Raw genomic sequence first — 17,324 nt, 5'->3', positions numbered from 1 at the left:
ATGTCGACCAATAATTAATACATTAATAATTTGACCTGGCAAATATAAACAAAACAAAACACCAGCAGAAAGTGATCATCGAGAAAAAATAAACAAACAAGCAAACCAGGCGGTAAAAAAATAAAAATCTGCGTATGTGCGGACTTCTGGAAATGTGCGTCCTTTCTGATTTCAATGCGTAAAAAGACACAAAAAGTGTTTTAATTCCAACAATATGCATTTGTAAGAAGAAAGAACAAAATGGTCATCAGAAATAATGAATGTTTATTTCAACTCTGTTCCCTTCAAGACGCATGAATCAATGGAAATAATCAGTGTTGGCCAAGAAAGCTCATTCTGATTGTGATATCTGCAGCCATATTGTAATTACTCTCTAATTAGGCATTTTCCAATCACATTCAAATGCACAGAATTAGAAATCACAACTTTCTAGTCAATATGACTTGAATTTCTTGAATATTTTATCAATTGAATTCCAAGGAGATTGCAACATTTCCAGAGCTACTTCCCAGCTGCTATCATACGAGCAGACACTGAGCCACCAGAGGCCCATTACACACTTGAAGTGCGCTGAGACAAATCCAATGAATGTCTCGCCACAGCATTTTTGGAGGATTTGCAGCCAGAGATTTAATTTACATGTCATTTGAGGAGGATGCTCGCTGTTTTAGTGAGGTGGGAGATGGTGTGGAAAACTATGGCTTGGTTCCAGATGAAGAACTCTTGATTGGGTGGCCACACAACCATCTTCTTGTTTATGAAGCAATTTCATGTTCTGTAACTCCGGGTGTTTGCTATCCTGACATCAGCAGATGTTGCTGACAGTTGTGAGAGTGACGGAGAGATACTTCATCATCATCATCATCATCATCATCTAATTGTTGTGTGTTCTGCATTCTTTGACAAAGTCACCTGTACAGTTTGTGGCTATGGGGGATGACACTTTTTGAGTATGTAGTCAGACAATTACCAAAACATTCTACTTGATGTAAGTGTGCTCTGATATGATGTATAATGTAAACATGGTTGTACATGCAATATCTCCCTATATATGAGGATTGAGGAAACCCCTCATGAAACAGGCCTGTAGAGATGAAATAGTCTTGTGATTTTTTCCCACACATACACATACATATATATATATATATATATATATATATATATATATATATATATATATATATATATATATATATATATATATATATATATAAAACATATTTTCCAGGCTATATAACACTCCAGTATCTAAGTCGCACCCACCAAACTTTAGAAGCACTGCACTATTAGCCGCAGATATATACATCTAGGAAATATTCTGCATCTGTTTTTTGCCTCAATTGTTTCCAAGAAGTGCCTGTCACACGGCAGTAAAACGGCTGGTCAAACAAAACAGAAGTCATGGTCATGGACCCACTAGCTGCACAAGCTAGCTCTCCAATCAGCTAAACAGACCCAATAACTCCACCGTGACGTTTCGGTGAATTTACGAAATTGAAACAATTCAAAAAGTGCCATTGTAAGCTAATAATACTAGCACAGACACTTGTAAAAGTGTTAGCATATTTTCTAATGCTAGCAACGCTAGTTTAATTACATAGCGTTAACATGCATGTTGTAGTTATATTGTAAAACTTACAAACGTTGCTTGGAATGGTGAATGGAGAATCCATGCGAGTAGAAACGCTATGGACGACTAGAAGACTGAACGGCACTTCTACTTCCGGTTGTAAGGACTAAATGAAAGGACACTGCAGCACTTACAGTGAGCAAACTAGTCCAAAAGATGGCGACATAGCACAAACAATAACACACATTTTCAGTGTATTTGCTTGTATTTTTTTTTTTTTTTTTTTAAAGTTAGACATTATGGTCGTCAAAGAAAAATCTAGAAATTAGCTGCACCGTTTTTGTAAGCCGTAGGGTTCAAAACATAGGAAAAAAGAAGCAGCTTCTGACCATATGACTATCTCTCATGGAAGGTATCTGGTGATTCTGATAATTGTACTTGATATCAGCCTGTGTCTAGTTCCCAGTGCTGAGTGTCAGAGATAATTATACTTGATAGTGTCTAGTTCCCAGTGCTGAGTGTCAGAGATAATAATACTTGATAGTGTCTAGTTCCCAGTGCTGAGTGTCAGAGATAATAATACTTGATAGTGTCTAGTTCCCAGTGCTGAGTGTCAGAGATAATAATACTTGATAGTGTCTAGTTCCCAGTGCTGAGTGTCATGGATAATAATACTTGATAGTGTGTCTAGTTCCCAGTGCTGAGTGTCAGAGATAATAATACTTGATAGTGTGTCTAGTTCCCAGTGCTGAGTGTCATAGATAATAATACTTGATAGTGTCTAGTTCCCAGTGCTGAGTGTCAGAGATAATAATACTTGATAGTGTCTAGTTCCCAGTGCTGAGTGTCATAGAAGTTGTGTGAGCAGCTTAAGTTCCTCAGACTGTTTGCTGCAGACATGAAGTTCTCCCCCACCATCTGAGGGGGATTGCCTGGTGGTCCCAGTGAGATGTGACCCAGGAGCTGACCTCAGGCCTGACATCTCCCAGCTGTCTCTGGGAACTTTCCACATTCCCCAGAAGGAAATGAGCTGGACTGAAAAGACGTTTGAGCTGCTCTGTTTGTTCTTTTGTGCACTGAAAGCCAGGAGAAACATGTCAGCCAACAGATGTTTGCTTGGCCTTTTCAAGGTCATCTTTGTCTTCTTAACCAACTCAGCATGCATGATAATGTGTTGTCACTTTACAGCTCCATGTTCCCTGAGGACATACTATCTTATCCAGGACATACTATCTTCTCCAGGACATACTATCTTCTCCATGTTCCCTGAGGACATACTATCTTCTCCATGTTCCCTGAGGACATACTATCTTCTCCAGGACATACTATCTTCTCCATGTTCCCTGAGGACATACTATCTTCTCCATGTTCCCTGAGGACATACTATCTTCTCCAGGACATACTATTTTCTCCATGTTCCCTGAGGACATACTATCTTCTCCATGTTCCCTGAGGACATACTATCTTCTCCATGTTCCCTGAGGACATACTATCTTATCCAGGACATACTATCTTCTCCAGGACATACTATCTTCTCCATGTTCCCTGAGGACATACTATCTTCTCCATGTTCCCTGAGGACATACTATCTTCTCCAGGACATACTATCTTCTCCATGTTCCCTGAGGACATGCTATCTTCTCCAGGACATACTATCTTCTCCATGTTCCCTGAGGACATACTATCTTCTCCAGGACATACTATCTTCTCCATGTTCCCTGAGGACATACTATCTTCTCCAGGACATACTATCTTCTCCATGTTCCCTGAGGACATACTATCTTCTCCAGGACATACTATCTTCTCCATGTTCCCTGAGGACATACTATCTTCTCCAGGACATACTATCTTCTCCATGTTCCCTGAGGACATACTATCTTCTCCAGGACATACTATCTTCTCCATGTTCCCTGAGGACATGCTATCTTCTCCAGGACATACTATCTTCTCCATGTTCCCTGAGGACATGCTATCTTCTCCAGGACATACTATCTTCTCCATGTTCCCTGAGGACATACTATCTTCTCCAGGACATACTATCTTCTCCATGTTCCCTGAGGACATACTATCTTCTCCAGGACATACTATCTTCTCCATGTTCCCTGAGGACATACTATCTTCTCCAGGACATACTATCTTCTCCATGTTCCCTGAGGACATGCTATCTTCTCCAGGGTGAAGCAGGTGGTGTAGTATTGTATGGAACACTTCCTTGTGGTCCACATGACATGTGATGGTGCTTCTTTGCTCTAATGTTGTATAGAATATGTTTTACAGACCTTCATCAAGCTGCTTTACTCAGGTCTTATTTACGTGCCTCCACTTCGACAGTATCTCCTCCCCGTCTACCATGTTGTGGTTTTTATCGCTTCTATATGGAGTCTACTGACGGATCAATTAGAAATATACACTACTTTATATTACAAACTCATTGCTTTTTTACTTTACTTTGCCTTGGCTGTGGTTGACCCCCAGCTGGGTGGCAGCTCGTCAGCCAGCAGGTGGGTGGACTTGTCAAACATTTGCACTCAAGAGTACCGTTATTTTACAATCATGTGACTCAAGTAAAAGTAACAAGTAGTCAACCAAATAAGTAAGTAAGTGTTCAGTGGAAGAACTACTCAAGTACTGAGTAACTGGTCAGTAACTTCTCATTTTTATAGTAGCTCTTTTTAATGGTTCTTGCACTACAACCATTGTTGAAGTGTGTGTGTGTGTGTGTGTGTGTGTGTGTGTGTGTGTGTGTGTGTGTGTGTGTGTGTGTGTGTGTGTGTGTGTGTGTGGCTGTGTGTGTGTGTATGTGTGTGTGTGTGCGTGTGTGTGTGTGTGTGTGTGTGTGTGTGTGTGTGTGTGTGTGTGTGTGTGTGTGTGTGTGTGTGGCTGTGTGTGTGTGTATGTGTGTGTGTGTGTGTGTGTGTGTGTGTGAAAGACAGGGATGGGACTACAGATGCACATTTTACAGTCACTTATGTCAGTATAACAGAGCTAATGTTAGCTAAAAAGAACATGACTTAAACATGTTTTCTCTAGTTGGAAGTAGAGTTGTTGTTGGCTGAAAGGTCAAGTAAACATTTCTACTGACAAGACGACAGTGCATGACATGCATGTTCTTTTCTTACCAGTTGTTTTAAATTAAATACTGAAGAATTGTGCCGTCATTTTGCAGCGTGTGCCATTTGTTGACCCTCACTAATGTTGGATTGGTCATGTGACCTTGTCTCTAACACACCAAACAATGTGTCTCTGCAAGCAGCAATCAGTAGATTATAATTAAATATAACAATGATGTAAATAAATGTAGTGATTGGAGGGAAACCAAAGTACTGTTACAGATGGGTCACATGGTCATGCGCGGATCATTTCCCTAAGATGCAGACGGACCACCGGAAGCAGTGTGCAGGGAGGAACATTATTTATTTTCCATAAATCCATCAAGAATACCAACAAATAGAACAAGTGTGCCAACAAATAGAACAAGTGTGCCAACAAATAGAACAAGTGTGCCGATAGCACGAGAAGCTATGGAAAAGCTCAATGAAAAGTTTAGTATATAAATAAGAATCATCAAACGTAACGTAACAGCCAGACCAAGTGTGGCGTGAGGCAGGAATAAACAACTCTCTGATTAGTGACCGGGAGCAGGTGAGTGTCCCGACCACTAATCAGAGGCAGGTGAAAATAATCAGCACCCATGGCAACCAAGAAACACAAACCCGGGTGCTGAAAAACAGAAGTAAGGAAATCCTAAATGTAAAGAAAACATGATCCAGGGAGTAGTTTAATCCCAAGTACTAGTCCATTCTCTCTGGAACTCATCCTAGGCAGAGGCTTTCCTTTCCCTCTCCCATATCTCTCTGCTTGCTTCTTTCTTTTGTCTTCACTTTCTCGAATCCTCTTTTTGCAAAGTTCTCCAAAATCTAAACAATAGAATTGATCAACTGACCTCTCAATGACATTGACAAGATCTTGTCAAGGAGAAGCTGGTGTGCCGGGGAACTTGCCTGTCCTGATAGAACGGTTGTGGTGGCGACCCTTTCAGTCGAAGATATCTTGTCTTACGGAATCATGATACCAGGACATCTGCTGATTGGAGCAAGCGTTGCCCGGGTGTATCGACAACTTGAAAGTAGCAGTGATGGGCAAGCTACTTGGAAAATGTAGTAAGCTAAGCTACAAGTTACTCTCCATTAAATGTAGCTAAGCTACAAGTTACTCTCCATTAAATGTAGCTAAGCTACAAGTTACTCTCCATTAAATGTAGCTAAGCTACAAGTTACTCTCCATTAAATGTAGCTAAGCTACAAGTTACTCTCCATTAAATGTAGCTAAGCTACAAGTTACTCTCCATTAAATGTTGCTAAGCTACAAGTTACTCTCCATTAAATGTAGCTAAGCTACAAGTTACTCTCCATTAAATGTAGCTAAGCTACAAGTTACTCTCCATTAAATGTAGCTAAGCTACAAGTTACTCTCCATTAAATGTAGCTAAGCTACAAGTTACTCTCCATTAAATGTTGCTAAGCTACAAGTTACTCTCCATTAATTGTAGCTAAGCTACAAGTTACTCTCCATTAAATGTAACTAAGCTACACGTTACTCTCCATTAAATGTAGCTAAGCTACAAGTTACTCTCCATTAAATGTAGCTGAGCTACAAGTTGGGTTAGGGTTAGGGTTAACCCTAACCCTAACCCTCAACTCTGTAGGTATTGTCTCCAATTAGCCTACAATACAATAATACAAACACTTTATGTTTTATAATACTGTGTGACTCATTTCTAGTATTTGTAAATAAACAAATACTACTGTGCTTGCACATTACGTACTCAGTGAGGTGGAAGAAAAAGTATTTATCACGTTTCAATAAGACAAGATATTTGAGTTAGTTTACTTTGTGTTTGCGGCAATTATTTAGGTTATCTCAAATAACTAAAGTGCCAAAAGTTGTGATATTTTGACTTGAGAATGGATATTAGCACATACAGATCTGGTATTGGCTGCAGTGATATTTCACACATCACTAATGTCGTGTTCAGTTTCAGTGGAACATGCATATAATTACAATGTAATGCAGCACACATTTACACTTCTTTCATTGCAGCACGTCTGAAAAGGAGTAGGAAGAAGCAGAGTTTATTTCATCCTACACCTTTTCATACATAGCAGTTTTATCCCATTTCCTTCTTCTCTGTTACAGAACAGTGAATAAATAAATAGTAAATACATAATATACCCTAGTAAGCAAACACATATTAATTATATAAATAATCTTTGTCTCTATAAAAAAAAAGGATTCAAGATGTTCATCATAATTCTTGTTGTGTATACTTTGTAAACATTTGTAGTTTGAACTTAAAGTGAATCTGTCACGATCTGTGGTCTGGATCATGTTTTTGTTATTTTCTGTTAGTTTTAAGACTGCATTAGTTCCTGTTTTTGTACATCCTTGTTTGTTTTAGTTTCCATGGCGACTGATTAGTTTCACCTGCCTCATGTGTTCAGGACACACACCTGCTCTAATCAAGAGACTATTATTCAAGCCAGTTAGTCGTCCTGGCGTCATTGCTCTTTTCATGCCACAGTTTCTTGCTATGCCATAGTTTATGCTAGTTGTTTACTTTAACTCCAAGTGCGATCAGCCTTGTTTTCCGTTTTTTGTACCTTTTTGAGAGAAGATAATTAAATATGTTCCTACCTTCACGCTTTGTCCGGAATAGTCTGATTGCTTCCCCGGAGAACAAACCTCGCAGTAAGCTGCGACGCCCCCGTCTTGACAGAATCATATTACTACTTTCTTTCATTTATTTACTTAATCCATTCCATCATTTAATTCCACATACTGACATAGTAAATGTTTGAAGTCTTGTACGTGCATACAAATGTTTTCAATGACATTGTCTTCAAACACTCGTTGTGTGTTGAAGTTGCTTATTGACCTGAAAGACACTCTTGTATGATGACTCCTAATGTTCTTTGACAGAGTGAGTCCTGAGAGGGGAAGTCTCCTGGCGGGAGGCAAGATGGCGTCCAACCACATCCTGCGCAGTTACTCCATCATCCCATGTTTCATCTTCGTAGAGGTGAGTTTTTGTGTTCTGTGTCTGAGCTTCAGCAACATGACTTTATGTGCTGCATGTTAAAATGCTGAAGTGGAGCGTGAAGTGTGGGGATGAGTAAAAGTGCGTGTGCCTTCCTCCATATTTAATTACCTTGTTAGAGGAAGCTCTTTAATCAGGAGGACGTCTCAGCTTTAATCAGGAGGACGTCTCAGGGCGCTTCTTTTTCCTGCTCGCCACCTAAGACCTCCTCATGCCTCCCTGCACACGCTCCTTAAACACGTGTGGCCCGACCTCTTCCCAAGTGACCTTTCACTTTCATTGGCCTTCTACTTTCACTTCCTGTTGGCATTGCTGCACCTTGCATGCAGCGCAGCCTCATATCTGTTGCACTTGTTATGCAACTCCACAACACGTCACATGACTCTGCCTCTCTTCTCACCCTTGACAAAGACACTAAAGGAGATACAAATGTGTTTAAATATACATTTTTTGAAAGGTTTAAAGGCCTACTGAAAGCCACTACTAGCGACCACGCAGTCTGATAGTTTATATATCAATGATGAAATCTTAACATTGCAACACATGCCAATACGGCCGGGTTAACTTATAAAGTGACATTTTACATTTCCCGCCACACTTCCGGTTGAAAAAGCCTTCGGAGGATGACGTATGCGCGTGACGTAGCCCGGGGAACAGAGGTATGCTTTCCCCATTGAATACAATACAAAAAAGCTCTGTTTTTATTTCATAATTCCACAGTATTCTGGACATCTGTGTTGGTGAATCTTTTGCAATTTGTTTAATGAACAATGGAGACTGCAAAGAAGAAAGTTGTAGGTGGCTGTAGCCGATGCTAGCAGACGCCTAGCCGATGCTAGAAGACCCACCGCACAGATGATCGGGTGAAGTCCTTCGTCGTGCCGTCAATCGCTGGAACGCAGGTGAGCACGGGTGTTGCTGAGCAAAGCAGATGAGGGCTGGCTGGCGGAGGTGGAGCGCTAATGTTTTTATCATAGCTCTGTGAGCTCCGGTTGCTAAGTTAGCCTTAGCGTCGTTAGCAACGGCATTGTTAAGCTTTGCCAGGCTGAGATCTATTAACCGTGTAGTTACATGTCCATGGTTTAATAGTATTGTCGATCTTCTGTCTATCCTTCCAGTCAGGGATTTATTTATTTTGTTTCTATCTGCATTTGAGACAGATGCTATCACGTTAGCTCATGCTAAAGATGCTAAAGAGCTTCGTCGATGTATTGTCGTGGAGATAAAAGTCACTGTGAATGTCCATTTTGCGTTCTCGACTCTCATTTTCAAGAGGATATAGTATCCCAGGTGGTTTAAAATACAAACCTGTGATCCACAATAGAAAAAGGAGAGAGTGTGGAATCCAACGAGCCAGCTTGTACCTAAATTACGGTCAGAGCGAAACAAAATATGTATTTCACTGCATTCTAGTCCGTCACTCTAACGTTCCTCGTCCACAAATTTTTCATCCTTGCTCAAATTGATGGGGTAATCGTCACTTTCACGGCCCGAATAGTTCTAGCTGCGTTGAAAACAATAGGAAAATATGAGGGAGTGAACAACTGACAACGTCACGCTACTTCCGGTAGGGGCAAGGTTTTTTTTTATCAGAGACCAAAAGTTGCGAACTTTATCGACGTTGTTCTATACTAAATCCTTTCAGAAAAAATATGGCAATATCGCTAAATGATCAAGTATGACACATAGAATGGATCTGCTATTCCCGTTTAAATTTAAAAAAATCATTTCAGTAGGCCTTTAAAGCACAGCTTGTCAATCAGATTTTTTACTGATCATTTGGAACTCTTCTTATGTTTTTACCGTTCGTCACGGTTTACCTGACACATGAAACATGACAATTTGGGGGGGGTGCACTGTCCATTTCAGCTGCCAGATGGCAGTAGAGTGATGAATACCTTAAAATGTGTTTTGTGGCAATTCCAATATTGACAACAGTATCAGTTGCTTTGCAGAGTGACGCTTTCCATCATTTCTAGCAGACTGAATTGCATAATGATTACCCTCCCCTATAGAATAAGTAGTACCGTATTTTCCGCACTATAAAGCGCACCTAAAAACCTCCAATGTCCTCAAAAGCTGACAGTGCGCCTTATAATCTGGTGCGCCTTATACATGGACCAATATTGAGCCACAACAGGTCTCGCAACTACGGTAAGCAGCCGCCGACTTCATTATCCCCCGCGCTTCTTCTTCTACGGGGGAAAATGAAGTTGGCGGCTGCTTACCGTGGTTGCGAGACTTAAACTTTATGTAAAGACCCAAAATGGCTCCTATTAAGACACGCTTACGACGCAGAGTTTAAAGTGAAGGCCATCAGTCACGCAGAAGAAGACGGGAATAGAGCAGCAGTGAGAGAATGTAACATTAAGGAATGAATGGTGCGGAAGTGGAGGAAGCAACATGATGACCTGCGCCAAGTAAAGAAGACTAAACAGAGGGAACAAAGCAAGATGGCTACAGTTGGAGGACAAACTGGAACAGTGGCTTGTTGAACAGAGAGCAGCAAGTAGAAGTCACTATTTGATTTCTTGACATTCCCTTTAGCGCAGCTCCATCTAATGGATGCATAACGTAACCCCAGCCTCTACTGTAGCGTCTATTCCAGCGTTTCTCAAAGTGTGGGGCGCGCCCCACTGGTGGGGAATAGAGACATGACAGGTGGGGCGCGAGGAACTGGAGGAAATTTCACTTTGATTTTTTTTATTTTTTTATTATTATATTCTTTGATTTTTTTTTTTACTATGCTTTCATTTTCTATACACACTGGAAATCACTTTGTGATTCTGTCTGTGAAATCCGCTATATAGATAAATGTAAATTACTTATTTTTCCTGTATGCTTTACATTTCTAGGTAGGAGCGAAAGTTTGACAGACAGCAACAGTAACTAATGGGGGCGGGGCTAAGCGGAAGCTTTGTGAATGGCGAGTCACTGTGCGAGGATTTGCTGTTTTGCAAATACATCAAAAATAGAGCCACTGCTGATGAGCTGTTCAAGATAATGGACAGTTTCCTCAAAGAACACGACCTTAAATGGGAAAACTGTGTGGGCTTTTGCTCTGATGGCGCGCATGGCAAAGTCAAGAAACGGGCTGCAGGCTCTAATAAAGAGGGTTGCGCCAAATGCGCATTGGACACAATGTGTCATTCACGGGGAAGCACTCCCGTCAAGGCAGCTCAGCCCCGAACTCAATGAGGTTTTAACAGTGGCAGTGTCAAGCCTGCAACCCCCATTTGAAAAGCTGTGCAGTGCAAAACAGGCTCAGTGCAGCCACTAATGCTGGAGTACTGTAAAACTCATGTTCACTTGCCCTGGCCTCCTTTTTTTGGCAAAGATTGCAAAGTGGCACTTTTATTTTCATTTATTATTGAACTTGATGCAAGTTATTTGATTTATTATTGAACTTGATGCAAGTTATAACACTTTTTTTGATTTATTATTGAACTTGATGCAAGTTATAACACTTTTGTTTTATTTATTATTGAACTTGATGCAAATTATAACACTTTTATTTGATTTATTATTGAACTTGATGCAAGTTATAACACTTTTTATTTTATTTATTATTGAACTTGATGCAAGTTATAACACTTTTATTTGATTTATTATTGAAATTGATGCAAATTATAACACTTTTATTTGATTTATTATTGAACTTGATGCAAGTTATAACACTTTTTTTTTTTATTATTGAACTTGATGCAAGTTATAACACTTTTTTTGATTTATTATTGAACTTGATGCAAGTTATAACACTTTTGTTTTATTTATTATTGAACTTGATGCAAATTATAACACTTTTATTTGATTTATTATTGAACTTGATGCAAGTTATAACACTTTTTTTGATTTATTATTGAACTTGATGCAAGTTATAACACTTGTTTGATTTATTATTGAACTTGATGCAAATTATAACACTTTTATTTGATTTATTATTGAACTTGATGCAAGTTATAACACTTTTTATTTTATTTATTATTGAACTTGATGCAAGTTATAACACTTTTATTTGATTTATTATTGAACTTGATGCAAATTATAACACTTTTATTTGATTTATTATTGAACTTGATGCAAGTTATAACACTTTTTTTTTTATTATTGAACTTGATGCAAGTTATAACACTTTTGTTTTATTTATTATTGAACTTGATGCAAGTTATTTGATTTATTATTGAACTTGATGCAAGTTATAACACTTTTATTTGATTTATTATTGAACTTGATGCAAGTTATAACACTTTTATTTGATTTATTATTGAACTTGATGCAAGTTATTTGATTTATTATTGAACTTGATGCAAGTTATAACACTTTTTTTGATTTATTATTGAACTTGATGCAAGTTATAACACTTTTGTTTTATTTATTATTGAATTGATGCAAGTTATTTTATTTGATATTGAACTTGATGCAAGTTATACCACAGCTGCACAGTTATTTTATTTATTATTGAACTTTGATTTTATTTTATGTTATTGAGTTTGAATGTATAAAACTTGATGTTACTTGATGTTCGATAAATTTGAAAATGTTAAGCTTGGCATTAGCGTTCTGTTGGGGCGATGGGGGCAGGTGCGGCTTGAAAACTCCCCCTGGTCCAAAGTGGGGGATGACAAAAAAAGTTTGACAACCACTGCTCTATTCTATGCGCCTTATAATGCGGTGCGCCTTATATATGAACAAAGTTTTAAAATAGGCCATTCATTGAAGGTGCGCCTTATAATGCGGTGCGCCTTATATACAAACAAAGTTTTAAAATAGGCCATTCATTGAAGGTGCGCCTTATAATCCGGTGCGCCTTATAGTGCGGAAAAGAGGGTAGATCTTTTTTGGAGTTAGCTCTGCACAACAATCTTTGTCGCTTCTGGGAGGATCCAGAAAAATAGTCAGAGGACGTCCCAAAGATGTTTAGCAGATACCAAAGATGTTTAGCAGATACCAAAGATGTTTAGCAGATACCAAAGATGTTTAGCAGATACCAAAGATGTTTAGAAGATACCAAAGATGTTTAGCAGATACCAAAGATGTTTAGCAGATACCAAAGATGTTTAGCAGATACCAAAGATGTTTAGCAGATACCAAAGATGTTTAGCAGATACCAAAGATGTTTAGCAGATACCAAAGATGTTTAGAAGATACCAAAGATGTTTAGCAGATACCAAAGATGTTTAGCAGATACCAAAGATGTTTAGCAGATACCAAAGATGTTTAGCAGATACCAAAGATGTTTAGCAGATACCAAAGATGTTTAGCAGATACCAAATATGTCTAGCAGGGTTCTTCAACAGCCAACTCCTCCTCATCACTGCCTGGCTGGATGAAGCTGACATGAATTAGTGCAAATGAAAGCTGTAAGTCACCTAAAGTGTACTGGATTGATTGATGCTTGACTTGTGATGAAAGTGTGACAGATGACGTGTGTGTCAATGTGAAGACTGACAGAGGGAGTGTGATGTCGTGCTTCAGCTGCCATTGGCACAACAAAAGGACACATGCAGAAATTGTGCAGCTGTAAAATGTTGTTGTTTACTCAGTGAGACATCCTGACTTCATTGTTGTTTACTCAGTGAGACATCCTGACTTCATTGTTGTTTACTCAGTGAGACATCCTGACTTCATTGTTGTTTAGTCAGTGAGACATCCTGACTTCATTGTTGTTTACTCAGTGAGACATCCTGACTTCATTGTTGTTTACTCAGTGAGACATCCTGACTTCATTGTTGTTTACTCAGTGAGACATCCTGACTTCATTGTTGTTTACTCAGTGAGACATCCTGACTTCATTGTTGTTTACTCAGTGAGACATCCTGACTTCATTGTTGTTTACTCAGTGAGACATCCTGACTTCATTGTTGTTTACTCAGTGAGACATCCTGACTTCATTGTTGTTTACTCAGTGAGACATCCTGACTTCATTGTTGTTTACTCAGTGAGACATCCTGACTTCATTGTTGTTTACTCAGTGAGACATCCTGACTTCATTGTTGTTTACTCAGTGAGACATCCTGACTTCATTGTTGTTTACTCAGTGAGACATCCTGACTTCATTGTTGTTTACTCAGTGAGACATCCTGACTTCATTGTTGTTTACTCAGTGAGACATCCTGACTTCATTGTTGTTTACTCAGTGAGACATCCTGACTTCATGTTGTTTACTCAGTGAGACATGCTGACTTCATTGTTGTTTACTCAGTGAGACATGTGCAGTATCATATTGTGTCATTGATCATTATTTAGTTGCAGTTATGAGGTAGATAATGGATGGATTATTAATTTATTTACTGTCAATATCTGGTTACTTTTTGTTTCTACATTTCTGTTCAAATGTAAGAAGCACTTATTCTTCTGTTGCTTGGATACTTAACATACATTTTGGGTGATACTACAAATGTGGGTATTGATGCGATACCAAGTAGTCACCGGGTCATAAGCGGGTCATATTTAAAGTCCTCATATGTCCAAGGACATATTTTCTGTCTTTATAAACATAATACAAAAACACATTTGTTATGATAGAAAATGTAGATGTAATCGTTGTAGTATCAACTAGATACTGCTCTTGTGCTTGATGATGTTACAATCGATATCTGTGTCAGTCCATCCTTTTGTTTACATTGAGGAGCGCTAGCTGGCTGTTAGCGGTGAGCTATTGTATCCTCCTACGATGTGTAGTGTAGCATGTTTAGCTATTCCTCGTCCTGCAGTGATAATGATACTTGTAAGACACTGACTTTATTTGTCAATCAATCAATCAATCATCAATCAATCAATGTTTATTTATATAGCCCTAAATCACAAGTGTCTCAAAGGGCTGCACAAACCACGACGACATCCTCGGTTCAGAGCCCACGTTGCCATGGAGACCAGGATTAGTGATTTAAAGCACCACTTAGTGAGCAGGGCTGCAGTGTTTATAGCGCCACCTTTATCGGCAGGTTTAAAGCCAAACTACGGCCATTTCTCTATCTTCTGTCTCCACACTGTTTCTGCTTGCAAGAAGTGCTGTGTGTGCGTGCGTGTGTTGACTAACAAACGGCGCGTATGCAAGTGCACATCATGTACATCATGCACATCACGTACATCATGCACATCATGTACATCATGCACATAATGTACATCATGCACATCATGCACATCATGCACATCATGTACATCATGCACATCATGCACATCATGCACATCATGCACATCACGCACATCATGTACATCATGCACATCATGCACATCATGCACATCACGCACATCACGTACATCACGCACATCATGCACATCATGCACATCATGTACATCATGCACATCATGCACATCATGTACAGTACATCACGTACATCATGTACATCATGCACATCATGCACATCATGTACAGTACATCATGTACATCATGTACATCATGCACATCATGCACATCATGTACATCATGTACATCATGCACATCACGCACATCATGCACATCATGCACATCATGCACATCATGCACATCATGCACATCACGTACATCACGCACATCACGTACATCATGCACATCATGTACATCATGCACATCATGCACATCATGCACATCATGCACATCATGTACATCATGTACATCACGTACATCATGTACATCATGTACATCATGCACATCACGCACATCATGTACATCATGCACATCATGCACATCATGCACATCATGCACATCACGTACATCACGCACATCACGTACATCATGCACATCATGTACATCATGCAAATCATGCACATCATGTACAGTACATCATGTACATCATGTACATCATGCACATCATGCACATCATGTACATCATGCACATCATGCACATCATGCACATCACGCACATCACGTACATCACGCACATCATGCACATCATGCACATCATGCACATCACGTACATCACGCACATCACGTACATCATGCACATCATGTACATCATGCACATCATGCACATCATGTACAGTACATCATGTACATCATGTACATCACGCACATCATGCACATCATGTACATCATGCACATCATGTACATCATGTACATCAGGCACATCATGCACATCATGTACATCATGCACATCATGTACATCATGCACATCATGTACATCACGCACATCCTGCACATCATGCACATCACGCACATCATGTACATCATGCACATCATGTACACCATGCACATCATGTACATCATGCACATCATGTACATCATGCACATCATGTACATCATGCACATCATGCACATCATGTACATCATGTACATCATGCACATCATGTACATCATGCACATCATGTACATCACGCACATCCTGCACATCATGCACATCACGCACATCATGTACATCATGCACATCATGTACACCATGCACATCATGTACATCATGCACATCATGTCCATGGGGGAAAAAAGGTACTGGTATTTTTCAAAAGCAGTGCTCTTTTTAATTCAATAGTACTGCGGTACTTTATTAGTAGCAGTTATGCCTTTTTTGCTCTATTTTCCTTTATTTTGTAAATGTTTTATGTACAATGTATTTATTGAACAAATGACTCCCAGGCCACAAGTAAGGTGATATTGCCAAACAACAGAACTGGGGCATTGTTTACTAGAGGTTTGTGTGTATTAAAACATGTGCAAACTTGATAGCACACACAAAGCTAATGTACTAAACTTGTGCACAGAGAGTTACGTCTCTTAAAGGGGAACTGCACTTTTTTGGAATGTTGCCTATCGTTCACAATCATCATGAGAGACATGACGGTGGATGTTATTTGATTTTTTATGCATTGTAAATATTGAATGAATGCAATCAAAAGTTTGCTTACAATGGAGCCTGGGAGCTGCACAATTCTGCCTACAAAGCCCTTAAAAACATCCACACACCTCCATTAAGGTTTTATATACATGCTGTAAGGATGTAATAATAACATATAACATAACAACATATCATAGTTACGTATGACCAAGACTATTTCCATGGAGTTCTCGCCAGTTCCAAGTCTTTAATGGCTATCAAAGTGTACCAACTTGTCGGAATACCTACTCAGACTTCTTCTGTCCAGGTGAAATTCAGGATTTATGATCGAGATCAGTCATGTTGCAAAACCATCAGTCATGTTGCAAAACTATCAGTCATGTTGCAAAATTATCAGTCATGTTGCAAAACTATCAGTCATGTTGCAAAACCATCAGTCACGTTGCAGAACTATCAGTCAAATAGTAAAATAAACATTTATTGATTAGAATATCCTGAATATGCTCTTGCTATGCACAGCTGGTGTAGTGGATTAGTCACATGATCTCTAACATCTAAATAAGGCCGAGTTCAGCAGCAAAATACTCCGTCAAGCTTGGTTCTCCAGGTAGAACTGGGAGCTCTTTTTGTTCTCCAGGTGGAGAACAAAAGCTTGGTTCTCCAGGTAGAACTGGGAGCTCTTTTTGTTCTCCAGGTGGAGAACAAAAGCTTGGTTCTCCAGGTAGAACTGGGAGTTCTTTTTGTTCTCCAGGTGGAGAACAAAAGCTTGGTTCTCCAGGTGGAACTGGGAGCTCTTTTTGTTCTCCAGGTGGAGAACAAAAGCTTGGTTCTCCAGGTAGAACTGGAAGATCTTTTTGTTCTCCAGGTGGAGAACAAAAGCTTGGTTCTCCAGGTGGAACTGGGAGCTCTT

General features: G+C 39.4%; 1 protein-coding gene across 3 annotated transcripts in view; it reads left to right on the top strand.

Annotated features, from left to right (window-relative positions):
• Positions 1-17,324, top strand: part of LOC133638794 (phospholipid phosphatase-related protein type 1-like) — a 132,402-nt gene that overhangs the window by 73,254 nt on the left and 41,824 nt on the right. For all 3 annotated transcript variants that reach the window (XM_062031749.1, XM_062031748.1, XM_062031750.1), the window contains exon 2: positions 7,550-7,649. In XM_062031749.1, coding sequence (XP_061887733.1) covers positions 7,590-7,649 — 60 coding nt within the window. In that variant the 5' untranslated portion in view covers positions 7,550-7,589. The remainder of the gene's footprint in view (positions 1-7,549; positions 7,650-17,324) is intronic.

Source organism: Entelurus aequoreus, linkage group LG21, assembly GCF_033978785.1.
Source record: "Entelurus aequoreus isolate RoL-2023_Sb linkage group LG21, RoL_Eaeq_v1.1, whole genome shotgun sequence".
NCBI classification, from domain to species: Eukaryota; Metazoa; Chordata; class Actinopteri; order Syngnathiformes; family Syngnathidae; genus Entelurus; species Entelurus aequoreus.
Note: the sequence above shows the minus strand (reverse complement) of the source record. Positions and strands in the feature narration are given on the sequence as shown.